The sequence below is a fragment of the Gossypium raimondii genome, chromosome 4, assembly GCF_025698545.1.
Source record: "Gossypium raimondii isolate GPD5lz chromosome 4, ASM2569854v1, whole genome shotgun sequence".
Taxonomy (NCBI): Eukaryota; Viridiplantae; Streptophyta; class Magnoliopsida; order Malvales; family Malvaceae; genus Gossypium; species Gossypium raimondii.
The window spans coordinates 25,474,648-25,497,962 of NC_068568.1; the positions used below are offsets into that span (position 1 = coordinate 25,474,648).

At 34.9% G+C, this 23,315-nt stretch overlaps 1 protein-coding gene across 1 annotated transcript; it reads left to right on the forward strand.

The window, feature by feature from the left end:
- Positions 1–8,640: 8,640 nt before the first annotated feature.
- Positions 8,641–23,071, forward strand: LOC105766572 (protein virilizer homolog). The gene is made up of 28 exons (XM_012586070.2): positions 8,641–8,952; positions 9,179–9,267; positions 10,426–10,549; positions 10,993–11,652; positions 11,785–12,153; positions 12,252–12,356; positions 12,463–12,645; positions 13,375–13,516; positions 13,604–13,785; positions 13,897–13,982; positions 14,066–14,114; positions 14,231–14,297; positions 14,397–14,878; positions 14,955–15,054; positions 16,017–16,150; positions 16,570–16,637; positions 16,722–16,938; positions 17,305–17,520; positions 17,678–17,833; positions 17,935–17,988; positions 18,073–18,287; positions 18,417–18,486; positions 18,603–18,931; positions 19,556–19,742; positions 19,817–21,130; positions 21,284–22,090; positions 22,186–22,257; positions 22,694–23,071. The coding sequence occupies exons 1-28, from the start codon at positions 8,878–8,880 to the stop codon at positions 22,712–22,714; spliced, it is 6,573 nt and encodes a 2,190-aa protein (XP_012441524.1). The 5' UTR covers positions 8,641–8,877; the 3' UTR covers positions 22,715–23,071.
- Positions 23,072–23,315: the final 244 nt, after the last annotated feature.

Sequence of the window (23,315 nt, forward strand, 5' to 3'; positions counted from 1 at the left end):
TGTGACATAACCCCAGGCCATGTAACTTTCGAACTAGTGACACACGGTCGTGTCACACACCCGCGTGCCAGGCCATGTGCTTGGTCGTGTAATTCACTGCCTTGAACCTTAAGAAATCCTCAAAAGACACACGATCATGTACCTCACACGGCTGGGTCACACACCCGTGTCCCAAGCCATGTGAACCCAAAATTTACTTAAAACCAAACCATTTCATGCATAAACATTCAATCCAATTATACACACTATCAAGGGACCAAAACATCATTCAAGCACACATATAATTGCCATTATCAAGACCCTATGTAACAGCCAAAATTTGGGGCTAGTCGGAATAGTGGTTCGGGACCAGAAATTTGATGAGAAAAAAATTATTTTCATTATATTTTTATGGTCTATGATTTCACAAAATGATTTCGTGAAAATTTCGTTCAAAAATTTTGACGTTTGGGCACTCAATTTGGTCAAAAGGATTAAATTGTAAAAAAATGCGAAAGTTGAGTTCTATATGTTAGAGGTGTTCAATTGTTATGAAGTTTTAAATTGGAGGTCTTTATATGGTAATTAGACCATTGGTTAAGTTGGTGGACAAAAATGTGTATGGTTAGGCATGTTTCCAAAGTTTTTCATTAAGGGCATTTTGGTCATTTAGTTATTAAAATGAATTAAAAACAAAATTAAAAGCCAATTTTTGTCCATCTTTAACCCCTAGGCCGAAAATTGCATGGAGAAACCATTGCTAGGGTTTTTCAAGCTTCCAAGCTCGATTGGTTTGTGTTTAAAAATTTACCCATGAATGATATGCATGTATTTTGATGTTTTATGTAAGAATATGAATGTTTGGAGTGTGATAAACGATCTGTACTAAGTAATTTTAGATGAAAATCCCTAAAAGGATTAATTTGTAAAAGTTATAAAATATGCACAAATGTTTGAATAAGTTAGTATTGTGGACTGCTATAGTTATGAAAATGGTTCAGCTAGGCCTAAAATGCAAGGAAATTGAATAAAAATTATTTTACGAGCCTAGGGGCAAAATTGTAATTTTGTGAAACTTTAGGGGCAAAAATGTAATTTTTCCAAAGTATGATTTTTGGACTGGAATGAATAGTGTGAATGTTATATAAGTTAAATGTATTGTTATAAATCAAGAAAGATGAGAAATTGAAATTGATCGATAAAAAGAAAAGTGAGAAAAAGTGAAAAATTCTCGAATGAACCTTTGGAATAAAAAGGGATACGAATGAAGTGACAGAAATGATCACATGTGTGGCACAGATTATGTGTAGGCCACTACGTAAAAGTGAAAGTGATGGTCACTTGTGTAGTACTATGTGCAGGCTACTACGTGTACTGGAATGATAGGTCGCATGTGTAGTACTATGTGCAGGCTACTATGCGTACTGGATAGTTTCGATCACGTGTGTAGTACTATGTGCAGGATACTACGGGTATCGGATGGTAATGGTCACATGTGTAGTACTATGTGCATGCTACTATGCAAACCGAACATCATTGATTAGTAAGGTGGTTGCTATGTGTTGATTCCACCGGACATCTAAGGTGGTTGCAATGTGCTGAATCCACTGAGTATCTGTTATTATTCTGAAGTGTTCATCGAGAAATTGACTAAGTGTAATTGAATAATGAATATAGGTGTGGAGTTGAATTGAATATCGACTTAGAAATGGAAAAGTGAATTTTGAATTGAATTGTGATTGAAAGTGAAAAAGTGAAATTATGAAAGAGTACATTTAGCAATAAAACAATTTAGACAGCAACAGTTGTGTGACTTTGAAAAATAATAAAAAATGGTGGATATTGAGCTAGAGGCTAAATAATATATGAAATTGAAGCTGAATGAGTCTATTTTTACATAAAAGAAACAAAGCAAGCAAAATAGTTATATATTTTGAGATATTTGAAGTTTAGTTAGACAGAGTCAGAATGAGTTTAGAATCCCCTATTCTGACTTTGGAAATTGTCAAAAATTGTAAAAAAATAATTATGGGATAAAGTTTATATGTTTAGAATCTTCAGTGAATCTATTTTCGAGAGAAACAAATGGAAACAATATCTGAATTCTGTAAAATGAGATAATTAGTTTTTAGTGAAGAGAGGTCAGAACTGTCGAGCAGTGAAACAGGGGAAAATTTAAAGATTAAAATGTACTATTTGGCTAAACTAAAAAATTTTGAAAATTTTATGGTAAGAAGATATGTGAATCTAGTTTTGGGAAAAATTAACGGTTCTTAATTTAGAGCTCTGTATCTCTGGGTAAAAATAATTTAGTGACTCTGACTCGGAGAGACAGTTTTAAGTATACATGTAAGTGAATAGTGAAACTATAGAAAATGTTATTTCTAAGAGTGTTATGTACATTAAGGATGTGGAATGGAGAGGAGGAGGAGGAAAATTGGAAGAACATATGAATGATTTGTGTATAATTGGCCATATGCTCGATTATAATCAATAAACGATCGAAAAGAAATGATGTTTATAATTGTGCATTATTAGTTATGGTTAAAGTTCATGTGAGAAAATAAAGTTTCGTAGTAGGTGTATGTGGTATACTTGGTATATGATTTGGTATGTAGCAATGTCAAAAATGGTTTATGAATTAACTCATGTTGATAAGTTTGATACATAAATAAATGTGGTACTTATCCATGCTTATAATGCTTATACTATATGTTTATTTGGCTAGCATGTTTGGTGTGTATGCTTAGACTTTGGCCAAGTTGTGGCTGGATTATGCCACATTAAATTTATAAAATTATGCATTGAGATGGTAAATGCCTAGATGGAAATATGCTTGTGATCATAAAAGGGTGGTAAGGTTTAAACTTTGTAATCTTTATTAAAATGGTTTGTCATGTGGTTAGTCTTCAAAAAGAACTAGCTTGCGACTATGGTTGAGTGTAATATTTATATCTTGTGTGATATGCATAGGAAATGGGAGTGGAAAGGAAATGAAATACTAAGTTCATGCTTGAAGTGTAAAATGACGTAAAAAGAGGACGTTAAGTTAAACGATAAATATGTATTAGTATTGAACTTAATGAAATTGAACTGTACGTGAATTAAATGGAAATTGCAAATGATATGATTTGAATTAAATGAATTATTGTGCAATTGAAATGTATATTGGATTGAGAAATTGAATTGAATCGTGAACACGAGAATCATGAATTAAATGAAATGGAAATGAATATTGAATTGCATGAGTATGTATTGGGCCTCAGAGGCCCTATTTGTTACAAATATAGTATTTTGAAGTTATAATGTGAAGATTTATAAAAACATGTTAAAAATTTGAAGAGTTCAAATTTGAATGAAATTTTATAACTTGGTTTAACATGTTTATAATTGTATGTGTTCTGGTAATGCCTCGTACCCTATTCCGGTGTCGAATACGGGTAAGGGGTGTTACACCCTAATTCAACTAAGCAATATGTCATTCAAAGGCACCACAATTAGCATCCAAACATCACTTGCCTAAACATGTTCACATGCCTCATTTCATGCATATAAATCCTTGCTAAAATGACATAGGTAGAATAAGTTGATATATTAATAGTTTATTATTTGTGAATATAAGCCAAACCTTAATGTGATGGTTGGTTGAAAAGGCATATAACCTAGCTTTAGAAATGACCTATTTTGTGTAATGATTTACAGTTGCATAGTGAAACAATGCTAGTATTTGTACATATGAATGACCGCACTCAAGCATGCGTATGTGGGGGCTTAGAAATATGCAATTAATTATGGAAGTGAAGTGCGGTATTTGCAAACAAAAATTTCAAATTGTAATATAGATTGTACAACAAAATACCAGAAGTATTCCGAGGATCGTACCCAAGGGAGGTTTATCAAAAATAAATTAACAATAATGATGAACACACTAACCTATGTCTAAATAGCTACTAATTTACTAATCAAATTACGACTAACACCAAAATTGAAAATTTGCATAAAAAGACAAAATTGCATAAAAGATGAAATACCAACTTAACAATCAGACTAAGTAGGCATAAGGGTGACTAACTTTTGTGTTCATGATAGTCTAGGTTAGGTGTGTTACTGTAATAGCCCATTTTTAGTGAAATCGAAACAGTAGTTTCGTGGCCACAAATTTGAAGTTAGAAAAAATTATTTTATTATTAATTTATGGTCTACAGTATGATAGAAATACCGTATAAAAATTTTGTTAAGAAATTTTACCGTTTACATACTTAATTTGATAAAAGGGACTAAATTGCGTAAAGTGCAAAAGTTGAATTCTAATAGCTAAAGGTATTAAATAGCTATAGAATTTTAAATTGGAGGTCCTTATATAGTAATTATCCATTAAAGTTGTTAATGGATAAACATGAATAGTCATAATTGGAAATTGAATGAAATATTAAGGTTAATTTTGGAAATTAGTGATTAAAGTTATAATAAATTAAAGAAAATAAACTATTATCATCCATTCTCATCATCTTCCACCAAAAAAAGAAAGAAAGAAAGAAAGAAAACCTAGCCATGAAGCTTGAAATTTAAGCAAGCTGATTTTGCTCAATTAGGTATGAATTTTTGTTCCGTTTTTTATGAATTCTATGTTTTCGAGATTGTAGTAGCTTAATCTAGCTAGCTTGAGGATTAATTTGCAAAACTATTAAAGTATTAGGGTTTTGTCATTGATGAACATACTTAAGTTTTGAAGTTTGATGATATAAAATGAATGGTTGTTGTTAGATAAACAACTTTTGTAAAGAGAATTTTGATGAAATCATCAATTGGTGGATAAATTGAAAAAGGTGATAAATTTATGGTAAAATTTGTGAAATTATGAAATATATGGGCTGTTATTACTATGTATAAAAATCAGCTAGGCTTGAGTAAGGATTAAATTGTATGTATTTCATTTTTCGAGCTTAGGGACTAAATTACAAAGGAATTAAAAGTATAGAGAAAAATGGTAATTTTGCCAAAATTCTATGTTGGATTAAATTGAATGAGAATTATATTGAAATGAGTTAAATTTATTCGTATAGATCTTGCCAGACCTTGTACAGAGTTAGATCGAGGTAAATAGAAAATGTTGGATTAGTCGCCTCCGTGTTTACGTATACTCGTCGAGGTAAGTTCGTGTAATTAAATTGAGTATTTATATGTTTTAATTGAATCATATGTATGTGATTTGTATAATTGCTATGTATAAATACCGATTGCATATCCGATGATTACCAAGTCCCGTTTGAACCTTAGGAATTCGTAGGATACAAATGACATGTCATTAGGGTTACCGATTTGATTGGGGTCCTACATGTATTGCGGACACACCACAGCTCGTATAAGCTTCCCAATTTGCAGCTTGTATAAGTTTCCCGATTTGCAGCTCGTATGAGCTTACCAATTCATAGCTCATGACAACATACCGATTCATAGCTAGCATAAGCATACATGTACATGAATTGACGAATTACAGTTCAGTACACCTCATGTGTACTACCTGTGTATCCAACGATATTTTAAATGATTCAACGGGCAGTGTTCTGTTATGAGACAATATGAGTTCGATACGAACTATTATAGGTATATACATGAAATACATGGAAATGATATTGCATGATATATTGAAACATGAAATGGATGATACATGTATATGAAACTTGCTTAGTGGTTATGTTCATCCATGTTTATTGGCTATTATATGTGTTTTACATGGCTAACATGTTGAGGATATGTGTTTAGGCTTTTGGCCAAATTGGTTTGGATATGTTTTGTATGCTTACCTTAAATGTGATTAAATTGTAAGTTAATTTCCTTGTTATACGAACTTACTAAAATTAAATGCTTATTTCATGTTATTTTCCGTGTTTTATAGTAATTCGGAAGCTCGTTCGGGTTGGAAGCTTGTCGGAGCTATTTCACACTATCCATAGACTTTTTTGGTACTTTCAGTAAATTAATTCCGGTTATAATGGCATGTATAGGTTAACTTGGCTAATGTTGGCATATAAGTGTTTTGTTGAGATTAGCCACTTAAGTGGCTTATGTTTGGTATATTTTGATGTATATATATGTGGTCTTATCATATTGATGTTTGTTAGAATGGTATATTTGGTACCATTTGGGATTATGTATATATGTATTTGGTTATTTAGGTAAGTTTGGATACTTGGTTGACATGCTTTTAAGTTGTCATTTGAGGTGCCTAAGAGCATATTGGTTGTATGTGGTGATATTTTATGTTTAAGACTTGATTTTGGCTTGTTTTGAATTCCTTGTTATGGCTTGTTGATGTGCAAAAATGTTGAGTTAGGTTGGTGTCAAATTGGGTGAGAAATGTGGCTTGGAAATTGACCTATTTTCATCCACATGGGCAGAGACACAGGCGTGTGTCTCAGCCGTGTGTAGGTGACACGGTCGTGTGTCCCCTGTATCTTCTTAAGAATGCAAGTCAGTATGTTCACACGACTTAGCACACGGGCATGTGACTCGGCCGTGTGTCCCTATTTCGAATGGCCACACAACTTGGCCACACGGCTGTGTGACCCTTGCAGCTTTGAAAAATTTCAATGTTTTCTGAAAAATTCTTTAAGTATCTGATTTAGTCTCGACTTGTTTCTAACGCGTATTTTGGGCTCCGAGGGCTTGTATAAGGGACAATATGTTTAATTTCGATTAGTTTCTGATATGAACGTATATCATATGAAATGGTAGTTTATTTGATCTGTAAACTTTGGTAATGCTCCGTAACCCTGTTCTGGCGATGGATACGAGTTAAGGGTGTTACAGTTACATTTTCCTTCTCTTATTTTCTGTTTCTTCAATGATTATCTTTTTCCCAATAAAGACAAAACTTAAAAAAGAAAAACTCTAAACTCTATCGATGGAACTTAAGTCATGATAATGACAAAGAATAATCCATTCACATTAAAAAAAAACATAAAAACTGTAGTCAAAGAAACCCACAACTAGAATTCAAATTTTAGTTAAAAAAATTGGGTTTATAATGAAAAAAAAAAGAGATAAAGAGCTTGAAGAGAGGAATAGTTGTTAATGCATTCCATTTTAAACCCATTTTGTATCTGAATTTTGAATCTTGGATGTGGAATAGTTGCCAAGAATCAAAATTTTTAGGTTCTTCATTTTTCTTTTATATTTCCCTTTTATACCTAATTTCGTATCTGAATTTAGAATTTTGGATGTGGATTTTTTCTTTATTTATGGGTTGTTATATTTTTTTAAATATTAAAGGGTTATTTTTGCCATTATAGTGACTTAAGTTCCATTAATGGAGTCTAGAGAAATGTTTTGAAACTTTGTCTATAGTGGGAGAAAAAATGGTAGCCATTGAAGAACGGTAGAAAAGAGAAAGGGGGAAGAAGAGAAGGAAAATAAAGAAATAAAAGGAAATAAAAGAAAAATAAATAAATTTGCTCAAAAGGAAAAAATATAAAGGCTAATTGTATAATTTAACCTAAAATTTCATCCGAAATTATTACATTAACATGCCATATTAGCTTATTTTACACCTTTAATGACTAAGTGATCATAATATAACAAATCGATAACGTTAGTGGTTATATAATAATTTTAAAAGTTTATTGACCAAAACATATTTTTAGAAAATATAAGTGACTAAACTTGTAGTTTACCCTTAAATATATAGATTATGATAAATTTAGTCCTCAACTTTTACATTTTTTGTCAATTTGGTTTTAACTTTTAGCTAAATTTGGTTATTAACATTTAAAAAGAGTAAAATCAATTTTTAAATGTAAATCTTGACCAAAACATTAACTTTTCATTGATGTTAACGTGACAACCCGCGTAAGAGTCTGTGTGTACTTCATGCAAACATTACACTATTTATCTTACGTCAACAAATAATTTAAAAATTAAAAAATTAAAAATAAAAAATTATAAAAGTTAAAAAATTAGTATGAAGTACACGTGGGTTTTCATGTTTAAAATTTAATGATTTAGTGAATATTTTCGTTAAAATAGTAATTCAACTCTTTTGAAAGGTTGATTATCAAAATTGACTCTTTTAAATGGATTAGAGGCAAATTTAGCTAAAAAAAATTAGGGTCAAATAGATAAAATATATAAATATTAAGGGCAAAATTTACGGTTGTTACTACATAAAAACTAAATTATGAATCGGTTAAAATATGCCATAAGTCCCTATACTCTTCAAAATTTGGAATTTAGTCCATATACTTTCTTTTTAAGAATTTAGTCTCTATTTTTCATATTTTAAAACTTAGGGCCAACTATTAACCGTGTTAAAATTATTTTGTTAAATTCATGTTAATTACAATACCATTTTTTTAGTTATATAGCTACTAAGTGAATATTTCATTTTAAAATGTCATACCAATAAATTTAATAAAAATTAAAAATATTAACATTTGGAACAGAATTTTGAAATCTGAAAAGTAGGACTAAATTCTTAGAAATAAAGCTAAAAGGACTAAATTCTTAATTTGTAAAGAGTACAGGGACCCATGACAGATTTTAACCATCTAAATATTACTTAAATGTAACTGAGGTCGAAGGATCAAATTAGAAAAATCTTGAAATCTCCATAGGAAAAAAGAAAAGTTTTGAAATCTGAAGGTATTTAATTTCAACTAGTAAAACCTTGTTCTAACTCCGCCTTCCCTCTCTGGTTCAAGGTCCGGTTTGGCCACAAAACAAAAACTGGACCCCCTTTCAACCAGAACCAAACACTCTTTAATCGGCGGCGGGGGTTTAGAAATCAAATCCAAAACCCTAAAAATCTTGAACAAACCCAAATCCAGAATTTTTCTTCAGATTTTCATGTCCCCTCATTAATCGGACCCGAAGATCGATAAACTAACACCCTAAACCAAAATGGGTCGACCCGAGCCCTGCGTTCTGTTTTCTCAGACTTTCGTTCACACTCACTTGGACGAATACGTCGACGAGGTATCTTGTTTTCTTGGTGTCGATTCTTTCTTTCCTTTTTGGCATTTTATGAAATGGGTTGGCAAGGAATAATTAAATGATATTTTTTGTGGCAATCCAGGATTTTATTGGAATGTTTCGTTGGTTCTTGGTTTATTGATTGAATGGAGTATTGCATTTTCTTTTATAAGAATTTAATTTATGGGTTTCGGGTTGTGTTTTGTTTTTGATTTCTTGTTTTTCTCAGGTATTGTTTGCTGAACCAGTTGTTATAACTGCGTGTGAGTTCCTTGAACAGAATGCGTCCTCAGCTTCTCAAGCTGTATCGCTTGTTGGGTATGTTAAGCTAGTAAGCTTCCTACAGTTTGTAGGGTTATTTTTCTCATGGGAACTGTTCATGTACATGATAATGTTGGTGTTATAATTTTGTTTTCTTCACATGATATTATTGAATTATGGTCATTAGAAGCTAGGGAAGTATGTATATAAGTGACATATCCGTCTCCTGAAATATATTGTATGTTGTTTTGTTGGTATGATGTAGTTCAGTAGTGGAGGTTTTAATTTGGCACTTATATTGTGTTTGGTTGGAGGGAAAGAACAGCAAAAGAATAGGAATGGTAAGCAGGGGTTAATTGGTGGGACTTGTTCCTCCTTTAGACGAGTCAAAATAAATTTAAGGAAAATGATTGCTGATTGATAAATTGATTTGAATTGTTTTAATATGTTGAGATGAGACTTCTCCTCTTTCTTTTCTTCCATTTATTGATTGCCAATTCTTTATTTTTCTGCCTTATCCAATTTCTCTCAAGTTGGCAATGTTTTTCTCTCCCTTTCTTCGTTTCCTAGCAATCTTTCTTTCTTCTTGCCTTCCTATCAAATTGGCTTTGAAAAGTCGAACCCAATTCTGCCAAAATTCCTGATGAGCAAAAGCAAGAATGAATCTGGCATACCATTCATCTACTTCTCTCACTTCTCTTATGAACTTGATGGTGAAGATCATCTACCTTTTTCATTCTTAAAAACAGCTTCTTTCTTAGTAAATGTTAGAACCAAATTCATCTAATTCACCTCAAGCAACAACAGCTTCTTAAACAGGTGAGGAAGTCGAAGTCTCTTGCATCTGCTTTATCATGGCCTAGATTGAGTGCTTTCAAACCCTTGCATCTTACCATGATTTTTTCATCCAGCTGAGCGAGGAATGTGGAGTTCTGAATTTGTTAATTGACAGATTCGAAATCTGAGACTTTGTTGATTATAAACAGTAATTGGTGCATCACAAATATGTTCTTTTGTATATGGTTTAATTAGTATGATACATTATTATATTAATAACAAATTTCAGCATGTGTTCCATTGTTGAGGTTAGGCGCAAGCTAGTAGAAAGGATATACATTATTTTAATTGATGCCATAAATTTGGCTATTGTGCTTCTCAGTTATTGGAATATTGAGGTTTCTGAAAACCTAATTTTCTATGCTGTAATTTATACAGGGCCACTTCACCCCCTTCATTTGCTTTGGAGGTGTTTGTTCAGAGTGAGGGAGAGGCAAGATTTAGGCGCCTCTGTCAGCCTTTTCTATATTCTCATTCTTCATCAAATGTGCTTGAAGTTGAGGTGATTCTACCATTCCTATACCATTGGGATTTATTTGAATTCTAAATTTGAACTTTTTCAGGTTATGTTGCCTCACTTTATGCATTGGTTTATGTAAGCCTGCACTTTTATCCATATATATGCATTTATGTACACCTATAGGTTGATTGCTGCATAATAAAATGTTTTAAAAAGAATGAATTAACAAAGTTTTTTGGGAATTTGCTAGCATTAGCAATTTGATTGATGTGATGTGCAATTAAACAGTTTGTTGAGGCTGCAGAAAACATTTTAACATCTTTAGCATAAGATAGCTCTGCTTATCTTCTCATCTCCCGTTTGTAGTTATCTCTCCTTTTAAAAGTATTTTATGCTTCCTATCTGTCCACCTGGTGTGTCTTTATTTTGGGAAAGCTATATGTGGACACCGAGTTTGTTTAAAATTGTACTGTGATCTTTTGCAGGCAGTTGTAACCAACCATCTAGTTGTAAGAGGTAGCTACCGGAGTTTAAGTTTGGTCATATATGGAAATACAGCAGAGGATTTGGGGCAGTTCAACATTGAATTTGATGATAGCTCTCTAACTAATCTTGTTAGCTCTGCTGACGGAAAGCTTGAAGACCTACCTCTTCCCTTATGCGCGTTTAATCGGACATTTGAGGAATCATTATCTTCTTTAAATGTTTTATCTTTACCAGTAGTCACACTAGATTTGTCAGTAGAGGTTAAGCAATTACTGCAGCAAATGTTGAAAATTTTGGAATTGCCAAACCTTGGTCACGAAGTACATGAAGTTGTTCATACTCTAGCATTAGCAGCTGCTTCATTTGTAACCTTTGACTTAGATTCTAATGCAATCAATCAGAAGCATCTTACATCAGGAAGAAACAAAGATTTTAAGGAGTTGAACCATGGTATAAGTGAGGCCAGGAGAGAGCTGCTTGAGCTCTATGAGACTCTTCAACGTAAATCCATGAACGAGTCCTCTGAATCATTGACAGAATGTATCTTTATGGAGTCTGATGCTGATTTGGCTTCTTCCAAACAGTTGGTGGAAATGCTGTCACCATGTTTTCATTTCAATAGGAGCTCCTCTAGTTTTGGGCATGGCCAGCTACCAGAGGTGATTGAGATAGAGGCTGTTTTCCTTGTTATTTATATTATATTGCATTCCTTTTTGAATTTAAAGATATAAAATTACTTTGGTATGAAATTAATGCTTATCCATATTTCATATGCTAACCTCAATTTACAGAGTAATAATGTCATCTTGGGGTTGAATGTGGCTCTTTTCTTGTGCTCCGCTAAGGAGAGCTGCTTTCACTTTGTCAACTGTGGGGGAATGGATCAGCTTGCATATCTTTTTGATCACCAGATGCAGAACTCGATTACCATTACATTGTTGCTACTTGGAGTTATTGAGCAGGCTACTCGACATTCTGTTGGATGTGAGGGATTTCTTGGTTGGTGGCCTCGTGAGGATGAAAATATCCCTTCTGGCACTAGTGATGGTTACAGTTACTTGCTGAAGTTGTTGCTGCAAAAACCACGACATGATGTTGCTTCTCTAGCAACTTATATCCTTCATCGACTAAGATTTTATGAAGTTATTTCGAGATACGAGGTATGCTTATGAAGTTGGTCTTGCCTTTTTGCTTGGGCAATTGGTTTATATCCAAAACTGTCTTAAAATTCTTTGCTTGTAATTTTATTCTTTACCAGTCTGAAATCTTATCCATACTGGGTGGCCTTTCTGCTACTACTAAAGGGACAAATGTTGCTTCAAACAAGCTCAGAGGTGTTGGATCACTACTTAAAAAGCTTCTGGTCAGTTGTCAATCTTTCAACTGCGTTAATTTTCTTGTTGTTTTCGAAATATGTGGTGGCTGCTCTAAATGTAATTTTGTGATGTTTGTACTCAATGTTAATGCAGCATTTGGTAATTTCACATGGCCCAATTGAAGATCCATCTCCAGTGGCCCATGCAAGCAGATATTTTATTCTTGGTCAAACTGATGGATTAGTATCGTATAAAGCAACCAGTGGGTTGATTGCTTCTTCAAATTGTTGCTTCTCAGATTGGGAAATTGACTTGCATTTGCTGGCACTACTTAAGGTAGGTTGCTCAGTTAGCTCTTATGAACTTTTTGAATGTTCCATATCCATGCTTGTTGCTTTTGCAAATTTGATTTTAGCTTATAGCAGATGATCTGTTCTGAGACTTGTTTATCCATCTTTTAGAAGTGTTATGATCTAAGGCATAAATAAACTTTCACACGATCAGTATCATTGCATCATTATTTTATTTCTTTTAGGATGGATTTGGTAGGAAGATGATGAAATGGTTACTATAAGGTTAGAAAGTGGACGATTGTATCTCACCTTATGCTGGTTTTTGCAAGATGAAAAGTAGAATATGATAATTTTTATTGTATGCCATGTTTGTTGCTGAATGATTGAATTATACTGATAGAGAGAGAACACTAAAACTCAATTAAACTGACAAATTACTACACTCATGATCTACTGACCACAAAGGGCACTATCCCCTGGACTAGTAAAGACCTTGTTGATGATGGACCAGTGACCTTAGCCATTGGCTTGGGAAGGGGGATAAACTTTGTCTATGATTTTCCATAAGAATCCCTCTTGGTATCCCTAACTTTTTTTTTCTTTTCTAGTTATTGTGATGATATATGGAGCGTCTATTATTTTTTGTTTTGTAGGCGTAATGCAACTCTGCAAGAAATCTATTATTTTCCAAATATTTTTGGATGAGTTGGTTGGGTGTGATCAAATTATAGTGGTTCTATTATTTTTCTCAATATTGTCTCTTTTGAAGCAGGATCGAGGATTTCTTCCTTTATCAGCTGCGCTGTTGTCAACTACTATTTTGCATTCTGAAGCTGCGGATGTTGTGGACACTTCTTTGGAGATTGTGTCATCCATTGGATCCATAATTCTCTCCCTACTGTTTTGTCGCTCAGGTTTTGTTAATGACTCTGCAGCAAAGATAGCATTGTATTATTAAGTCAATTATGGTTGTGATTGATGCTGTGTTACCTCTGTTTCAGGCTTAGTTTTTCTCCTACATCAGCCTGACCTTACTGCTACACTAATTCATGCCCTGAAGGGTGCTGATGCTATGAACAAGGAAGAGTGTGTTCCTCTTCGGTATGCTTCTGTTTTAATATCTAAAGGATTTACTTGCAGTCCACAGGAAGTTGGAATCATTGTTGAGACACATTTGAGGGTGGTTAGTTCCTTTTCTTGGTTGATATGAATATTGATAATCTCCTTTTTTTTTTTTTGAATTTCACTAAAAATTTTGACTGAATATGAGTTATTTGTGGGTATCTTATTGTAGGTTAATGCCATAGATTGTTTGCTTTCAGCAACTCCACAGTCTGAAGAATTTTTATGGGTATTGTGGGAGCTTTGTGGTCTTGCTAGGTGAATTAGTTGATCTATTTCTTTTACCTTGGAATTGAACTACATGGGTGGTTCTGACTGAAACTTGTTTTTATGTTTGGCAGGTCTGATTGTGGACGCCAAGCTTTATTGGCCATGAGTTTTTTTTCGGAGGTATTGACAAATGTTCTGTATGGTTAATATTCTTTATGGCGTGCGGAGACTTGGCTTCTATTTGATAACCGACATATGTTCATGTCAATGCTATTATTTTCCCCCTTTTTTGTCAGGTGCTTTCAGTTTTGATTGAAGCTTTGCATTCTGTCAAGGAATCAGAGCCTGTCATCAAGAATAGTGGTACTGTTTATTTTGTGGTTAGGTTAAATTAGTTGAAAAGCTTCTTGTTTAATTGCATAATATAAATGGCCTCATATTTGCAACTTTCTGGATATGCAGGTGCTTCACCTCTTAATCTTGCAATTTTACACTCAGCTGCTGAGATTGTTGAAGTCATTGTTACTGATTCAACTGCAACGTCTCTTTCCTCTTGGATTGGACATGCTATGGAACTTCATAAAGCTTTACATTCTTCTTCCCCTGGGTCCAATAGGAAAGATGCTCCTACACGGCTATTGGAGTGGATTGATGCTGGTTTAGTTTATCATAAAAATGGTGCTGTTGGTCTTCTAAGATATGCTGCTGTTTTGGCTTCTGGAGGAGATGCTCACCTTACCTCAACCAACATTCTAGTTTCTGATTTAACAGATGTTGTTGATAATATTGTTGGAGAATCTTCTAATGCTTCTGACATTAATGTGATGGAGAATCTTGGAAGCATTATCTCTATGAAGTCCTTTGAGGGTGTTAACCTCCGTGACTCTTCTATAGCCCAGCTGACAACTGCATTTCGAATTTTGGCATTCATTTCAGAGAATCCAGTATGCAATTTTATACTATAATGTCTAATTTAAAACTAAATTGATTTGACATGTAATGTATAGTTTTTCATTGTAGACTGTTGCTGCTGCTTTATATGATGAAGGTGCCATCACAGTTATCTATGTGGTTCTTGTCAATTGTAGCTACATGCTTGAGAGGTCCTCAAACAGTTATGGTAAGTTGATATTTATTGTTGTTGACTGGGCTGCTAGTCTGATTTAATTGTACTGTATCTAGGGGTGAGCAATTTTTGGTTACAACTGAATTAGTCAAATTAACTGAAACAATTTGGTTAAAATGTTTCTATTCAGTTAAATTCGGGGTTAGACTTGGTTAATTTGATTAATTTGGTTGCTTATGGTTTTGCCCCTTTTTAATAAGTTTTATGTTAACCAATTTGACATTTATACATTTACTTTTTCAATAAGCTATAACTCTTCAACGATAAAGCTCAATGTGTCATTTATATAGCTCAATAAACAGGCTCACCATGTTGTAAGAGCTACTGGTGCCATGCCTCAGTTAAATTCTAGCTAAACTAGTTCAAGAAAATGTGAACTTTAATGTAGGAATTTAGGCTTAAAGCTTTTGATTTGATTTTAGTTAATTTGGTTAACCAACCAAGTTAACTGATGCAATTCTGTTATTGGTTAATTCATAAAATTCAGTCAATAAAATATATAACTTTGGTTAATTTGGCTTTTAAAAATTTCTAACTGAATTAACTGATTTCTCACCGGTAATCGCAGCATATAAATGGAAACTGATGTCTCTTAATTTATATGGTTAAAAGTTAATATGATCTCATTGGGATCTTATTCTGAATTCAATCAGCATTGAAACATTCATCATCTAATAATATGGTAAAGCTTTTGGTTAATGTTTTAACCATTCCCTTAGCTCTTTGGGCTTACTCGTTGTCTCAAACCTCTCTCTCTCTCTCTCTCTCTCTCTCTAAAGTGAACCTGAAGCTTTAAAGGATCTCAATAGGATCAAGCTTTATTGGGCTCTATTATAGCATGTTTTTTTTCTGTATTTTATCACCTGTGATTTGTATTATGTGAATTGCTTGTTAACCCTTTCAAAATTATGTTGTTTTATGCATGTTTACATTTCTGCAATGTCTGTCTTTAACAGATTATCTTGTTGACGAGGGTACTGAATGCAATTCTACATCTGATTTATTGCTGGAACGCAATCGTGAACAGTGCTTAGTTGATCTTTTGATTCCGTCACTTGTGTTGCTGATCACACTTTTGCAGAGATTACAGGTTTGTTGCTTGTTTGTCAGACTGTATCCTAATGAATCATCTTTTGGTTCAATATGGAAGATAACTTCCTGCAAAAAGCATCATGAAAAGTTTAGTGAATTAATGGTGAGATTGAAGATGCTATGTTCCCACCTTCTTTAGATCAGAATAGTTGCTAGTGGAGGAGGATTTAATTGGTTCTTCCATAAACTTCTGAAGAAGGTTGCTTCCTTTTTGCTGTTTTGAGCATTAATTCTTCCTCCTAATTTAGAAAAGTCTGAAGCATTAGTTGTGAAGTTCATTAGATACTGATGCCCCTAACATCAGACTCTTTTCACTCATTTAATAATTAATTGCATTTTTTTAGTGTACTTAACCTTTTTTAATCCTTTACCATCTTCCAAATTTGAGAATTGAATTGTCTTGTCCTCTATGTATAGGAAGCTAAGGAACAGCACAAGAATACGAAACTGATGAATGCATTGTTACGATTGCATCGAGAAGTGAGGTAATTAATATTTCCCTATGGAAACTCTTGCATACCATGCTCATTTAGGGAGTTAATGGTGCTAAGCATATTGCTATCTTGCAGCCCAAAGCTTGCAGCTTGTGCAGCTGATTTATCTTCTCCCTATCCTGATTCTGCACTTGGTTTTGAAGCTGTCTGCCATCTTTCTGTGTCAGCTCTTGCTTATTGGCCAGTATATGGTTGGAGTCCTGGCCTCTTCCACACTATTCTTGCCAGTGTTCAAACTACTTCATCACTGGCCTTGGGTCCAAAAGAGACCTGCAGTTTACTTTGTCTTTTGGTATTTCAATTTTTCTTTTCTTTGATACTAATAGCACCCTGGTCTCCTTACTCATATCAAGAATATTTACCTGGTTATGTTTTGTTGTTGCTTATATCGTATCTATGTTGGTAATTATTAAGGAAGTGTTTTTGACCAAGACTGCTTGTTGTTTACCTTTTTCTTTTGTTTTCTATATCCCAACCTGGAAAACAATGAATTCCAAATTCGGATACTGTGCTTACTTTGTTTGCTGCTTTTCTTAATAACACTTTTCTGTCATCAGGAATGGAAGACCCTTCTCTCAACTTAAGAAATGTTTTTGCTCCAATGGGCATTTCCTTAATTGCAGCATTAACTGGTTTCTTTTGCCTTTTGCATTGCAAGAATGATCTATTTCCTGAAGAAAGTATCTGGTGTTGGAAGAATGGAATGCCCTTGTTGAGTGCCCTTAGGTCACTGGCTATAGGGACTTTACTGGGACCTCATAAGGAGAGACAGGTTGATTGGTATCTAGAGTGTGGTCACCTTGAGAAGTTGTTCAACCAATTGACACCACACCTTGACAGAATTGCACAGATTATCCAACATTATGCCATCTCCGTATGTGCTCTTTCATTGGCATGCTACTTTGGTTTTCATATCATCTGAAATCTCTGATATTGCAGGAATGTAGAAATGGTTGGGGCAGGGTAGTTATTCTATTTTGATAAACTTGCTTTATATCATGTGCCTCTACTAATATATCCCTTTTAAGCAGGCATTGGTAGTCATACAAGACATGCTTCGAGTTTTTATAATTCGCATTGCTTGCCAAAAAGCTGAACAGGCTTCTAAACTTCTGCGGCCTATATTGTCATGGATACATGATCATACCTCTGACTTATCATCTTTATCTGACACAGAGGCTTACAAGGTGATAACTGCTAAGTTTTTTTTGCCCAAATTACCTTTTTTTTTTTTTTTTTGGTGGTTGTTTAGACTGTTATACCAAATAATTTCCTTTTCCCTTGGCAGGTTTATAGATGCCTTGATTTTCTCGCTAGCTTACTGGAGCATCCATATGCCAAGGTTTTACGATCTGTCTATGGATTTTTTTCTCCCCCCCCCCTCTTGATTTGAAGTTTATTGTGCTCATGGTGCTTCCTATCTCAGGTGCTTTTGGTAGGCGAGGGTTTTCCTCAGATTCTAACAAGAGTGTTGGAGAGTTGTTTTGATGCTACAGATTCAGACGGGAGGCAGGCTTCAGATTGTAGGGATTTTGCTAAATATGGGTTTGCTTTGATTAGTTTGTGCATCCCAGTTTTTAAGTCTATCTCACTACTATGCAGTTCTCTAATGTTCCCCCAATATGATGAGAGACATGAAATGTGCGTTGATTACTTGTATTGACATTCTCTGTTATTTCTATTATATATTTATAATTTATTTGAAATGCAGATTGGACATGATATTTACTGCTTAATGATGGTTTCACTTAAAATCATTGTTGTTACTAGGCACAAATTTGACAGTTTGAGCCCCAAAGATTGTTCGATATTTATAAATCAACTCTTGAAGTTTTGCCAGGTATTTGGAAGACTTGAAAACCTTTAGAGATAGATTACTGAATTCTGTTATTGAGACCTAGTCAAGGATCACAAGATAGCTAATCTTGTAATCGAAATGCGTTTTTTTCCCCACAGGTCCTACCAGTTGGAAAAGAATTAGTGTCTTGCCTGACAGCTTTTAGAGACATGGGTTCTTGCACAGAAGGGCGTAATGCTTTGCTGTCTGCTTTGCTATATAGCAGCAGTTCTACTCATGATGAACTTGAATCAGAGAGAGGAAATGAAAAGAATGTGAATTTTCATTTCCTTAATGAATCTGAATGGAGAAAGTCTCCCCCATTGTTATGTTGCTGGATAAAATTATTGAAATCCATTGATTCAAAAGATCATTTACCACCTTATACACTTGAAGCTGCTAATGTGTTGGCTTTAGGTACTTTGGGCTTTTGCATGGGTGGGAATAGGTAAAGATACACACATCTATCACCGATTACTTTCATAATGTTGCCTGCATTACTTAACATAGACTAGAGGATAGTGGTTAATATTTTTTTGTTGCTAGGGCTTGTCATTTCATTGTTTTAGACAACCTTAAGCTTGTTAACATAATCTTATGGCTTAAGTATGTTTTTAAGGAAGATGTGATGTGTTTGTTTTTAAGAGTAGTGGTTTCCCTTTCTTTCATAGGAAAGAGAGAACTCCAGCAAAAACTCTTGGTGATTAAAAGAGAAAGAGTTTTAGAAAAGTCAGCTCCAATTATGGAAGAAAATTGAGAATGATTCAAGCATGTTTCACTATTTTCTATAGAGAAAGGAATACACTGTATTCTTTCTCACAAAATGTTTGTACTGGGATTGGAGAAAAGAAACAGGACTTTTGGGAATCAAAACAGAAAAAGAAAGCTGAAATCTTTTTGAAACCCAAATGCAACCTAGCTTTTTATTTCTGTATTCTCAAAGGCTTTGTGATATGTTAAGCTTAGTTCATGTTTGATCCCATATAATGTCTGCATCTGCATGTTAGTTTATTTGCTACTCTGCTCATTGGAAGAGTATTAGTCACTAAATTATGGTGTGCTCTTGTATCAGTTGGAACATGAATTCTGTTGTAGCATTGAAATTCCTCTTTGGGCTTCCTGATGATACGACTGGGATAGGTGGCTTCCCAGAAGACAACATAAAATATATTCAGGAATTTTCTACCCTGTTAAGTTCAAGGATTGATAATGATGAGGACTATCAAACTTCATCCGATATTCATATCTCCATGCATCAGGTATAACTAAGTATGATTGCATCTTTCGTTTCCCTGACTTGTTTTTAAAACTTAAACTTATCTCTGATGCACAGGTTTCAGAGTCTGTGAAGTCATTGTTGTTACTCTTCCAAAACTTGACTGCTGCTATTGAGGTGGATGATGCTATTCTCTATGGAAGTCTTTCTTTTCCACAAAACAATGTTCAAGTTCCTTCTGGAATTCAGCACTTTGGACAAGGGCTTGACGGAAAGGCAGATGACAGCCTTTACTCGGGAGGATTTGAAGACAGGTTTTCATGGGAATTGCCTGAAACATTACCTGGTAGATTGTTACAGACAGCTCTTCCTACAAGAAGGAAACTGCAAGCAGCTGACAGTGCAAATAGGAGTGCCAGAGGAGACAACTCTGTGGCTGAGATAACAAATCCAACTGCATTTCAACGGGGATTGGGTCCATCTACAGCCTCTTCTGGTACTACTCGAAGGGATAGCTTTCGACAGCGGAAACCGAATACGAGCAGGCCTCCATCAATGCATGTGGATGATTATGTTGCACGAGAAAGGAGTGTTGATGGTGTTTCTAATTCTAATGTAATAGCTGTTCCGCGAGTAGGATCTTCTGGGGGTAGACCTCCTTCAATTCATGTCGATGAATTTATGGCTAGACAGAGGGAGCGTCAAAATCCTGCTGCATCAGGGACTGAGACTGCTGCACAATCTAAGAATGCAGCTCCTATAAATGGCCCAGATAATGAAAAAGTAAACAAGTCTAAGCAGCTGAAGTCTGATCTCGATGACGATCTTCAAGGAATTGATATAGTGTTTGATGGTGAGGAATCTGAAACAGATGATAAGTTGCCGTTTCCGCAGCCTGATGATAATCTGCAGCAGCCTGCTCCTGTAATTTTTGAGCAAAGTTCTCCGCAGTCTGTTGTTGAAGAGACTGAAAGTGATGTTAATGGAAGTAGTCAATTTTCTCACATGGCTACACCTTTAGCATCTAATGCTGATGAGAATGCCCAAAGTGAGTTTTCTTCAAGAATGTCAGTTTCACGTCCTGAAATGTCTTTAACTCGAGAACCTAGTGTTTCTTCAGATAAGAAATTTTTTGAGCAATCTGACGACTCAAAGAATGCTGTTTCAATTAAGAACTCTAGTGGGTTTGATTCTGCATCTGGGACAAATAGTTCAGGATTCTCTGCCCCTATTTATAGTAATACACCTGCAACATCAGTGCAGTTGCCACTGGATTCAAGAATAACTCCACAAAACTTCTATCCAAAGAGCAGTGCACAGTATGCTGGTAACATTCCTGTGGCAGCTGGATCTCGAGGAATGTATGAGCAGAAAGTTCTGCCAAATCAACCACCTTTACCCCCAATGCCTCCCCCACCAACAATTTTGCCAGTAAGTTCTCTTATTAGTTGTCCTCATTTATTAGTTTTATGCTGGACATAGGCCTCACAACTGACAGCCTTTCTAAAGAAGATTTTTGTTTTTCACTGCTTTAGCTTGATAGTTTACTTACACTTTCTAAATGTTCACTTTTCTTTGCTGCAGGTCCAATCCGATTATTTATCTTCAGTTAGTGGCAGTCCTTCCCTGTTGCAATCTTCCATTCCCGTGTCAGATTCCAAGTTTATGAGAACTTCTATGCCTTCGCCTAGTGGAACTACTAGGCCTCCACCACCCCTTCCTTCAACACCGCCTCCATTTGCATCTAGCCCATATAATTTAGCTTCCTTAAATACTTCTGCTTCCCAACCAGCACTGTACAATCAGTCTGTTATGGGTAAAACCGAACTTCCTCAGGGTTCTATTGGACCTACTATTGATGCTCGTCTTCCTACTTCAGCTGCTGGCTTGGCTTCATATCCACCTCCACCATTGATGCAATCTTTAGTTTTTAATAGGCCTCCTTCGATCCCTGTTACACCTTATGGAACCTCTCCTGCACTGCATCAGGGTGAGAACCACCCTCCTAGCATCTTGCAAAACCCCTCAATACCTCAGTCTTCTATGCAAACAATCCATTCTCTTAATCAGCTGCAGAAGCTTCAACGTCCATTGCAGCCAACTCAACATCTTAGGCCATCCATGCAATCATCACAGCAGTTGGAGCAAGTTGTGTCTTCGCAAACCCCTGTTCAGATGCAAATACAGTCATTACCGATGATGCATCAAGCTCATATCTCTCCTGTTAATCCTTATTATCTGCCCCAACAGCCTGAATTTTCAGCAGCGCAACAACAGATGCAAGTTGAGCTTGCTCAACAACAAGCACCACCACAAACTGGTGGTACGTCACAGCAACAAGATTCTGGAATGTCCTTACATGAGTACTTCCAGTCTCCAGAAGCTATTCAGGTAAGTCTTGTGCATGTATAACCTCATGAAGAGGGAATGCCATCTGCTTGACATCTTCTGTATCATAATTTTATCTTTACTTTTCCTAAATGCAGTCTTTGTTGAGAGATCGAGAGAAACTTTGCCAGCTATTGGAGCAGCATCCGAAGTTAATGCAGATGCTTCAGGTTCAGTTTCTACATTAATTCTTGTTTGTCTCAAGGAGATTTAATTATGTAGTAGTAACATCTCCGATCAACAAAGTTTTTAACTTCTAAATTGCTCTGCTGAGGAGCTTTTCAACTTGTTCTATATTATATGGCTTGTATACATATATGTGCATCAAACATTGATGCATATATACATTACTCTGATTTTATGTTACTCGGACTTGGGTTTGTGTTAGATATGGGTATGCGACTGTCACCAGTATGTTTAAATTTTTTAAAGCATTTTCATATAGTTGGAGTATTCTTAAAGTTTCATGCCCCTCTAACTCTGAATATGTTGGACACGAGTACTTCTAGGAAAAAATAAGGAGTTGGGAGTAACATAGTTATGATATGCTTAAATATTGCTTGCTATTATATTCTAAACATGGTTGCTTCTCATGTTCTCTAACAGGAAAAGTTGGGTCAGCTGTAGCAAAAGATGATAATGGGATTGTACGGGTGCTTTATTCTATTTTCTGTAGCATATTTCAGACATGTAATCATTGATCCAAGACTCTGAAGTACAATTCTTGAGCCTCGGTCCTAGGTCACCATGTTTCAAGCTTCAAATGCAGTTGCCTGATTAAGCCTGTTGCACTAAATTTTGTATCAGTTTGGACCATATGTACATTATATTCCATTTACAATTACAACTTGCATTTTTTTTCATTGTTTTATAATCTATTTCACGTGTAGGGGAAAATTTTCCTTCCCTGGTTAGTTCCCTTGTATGATAAGCCGATGTTGATATGACAACTCCAACTCTGTATATATGCTTTATTGTCTGTTCTATCAAGTAGCAATGGTTTTGGCCAAAAAAAGAAACAAACTCTGCCATGGGTTGACGAGATTCTGGAGTTGCTAAAAGTTGTCTGGGGTTTGAATGCGATATTAGACGTCAACTTTTGACTTGAATCAACACGGTTTTTTTTTTTGCCAGGGTTAGGGTTTGTTTAGAATTGCATCTCAAAGTAGCATTTCATGCTGAACCATGTTTTTTTATTCATAAGCATTTTAAACAATCCACTTTTCAA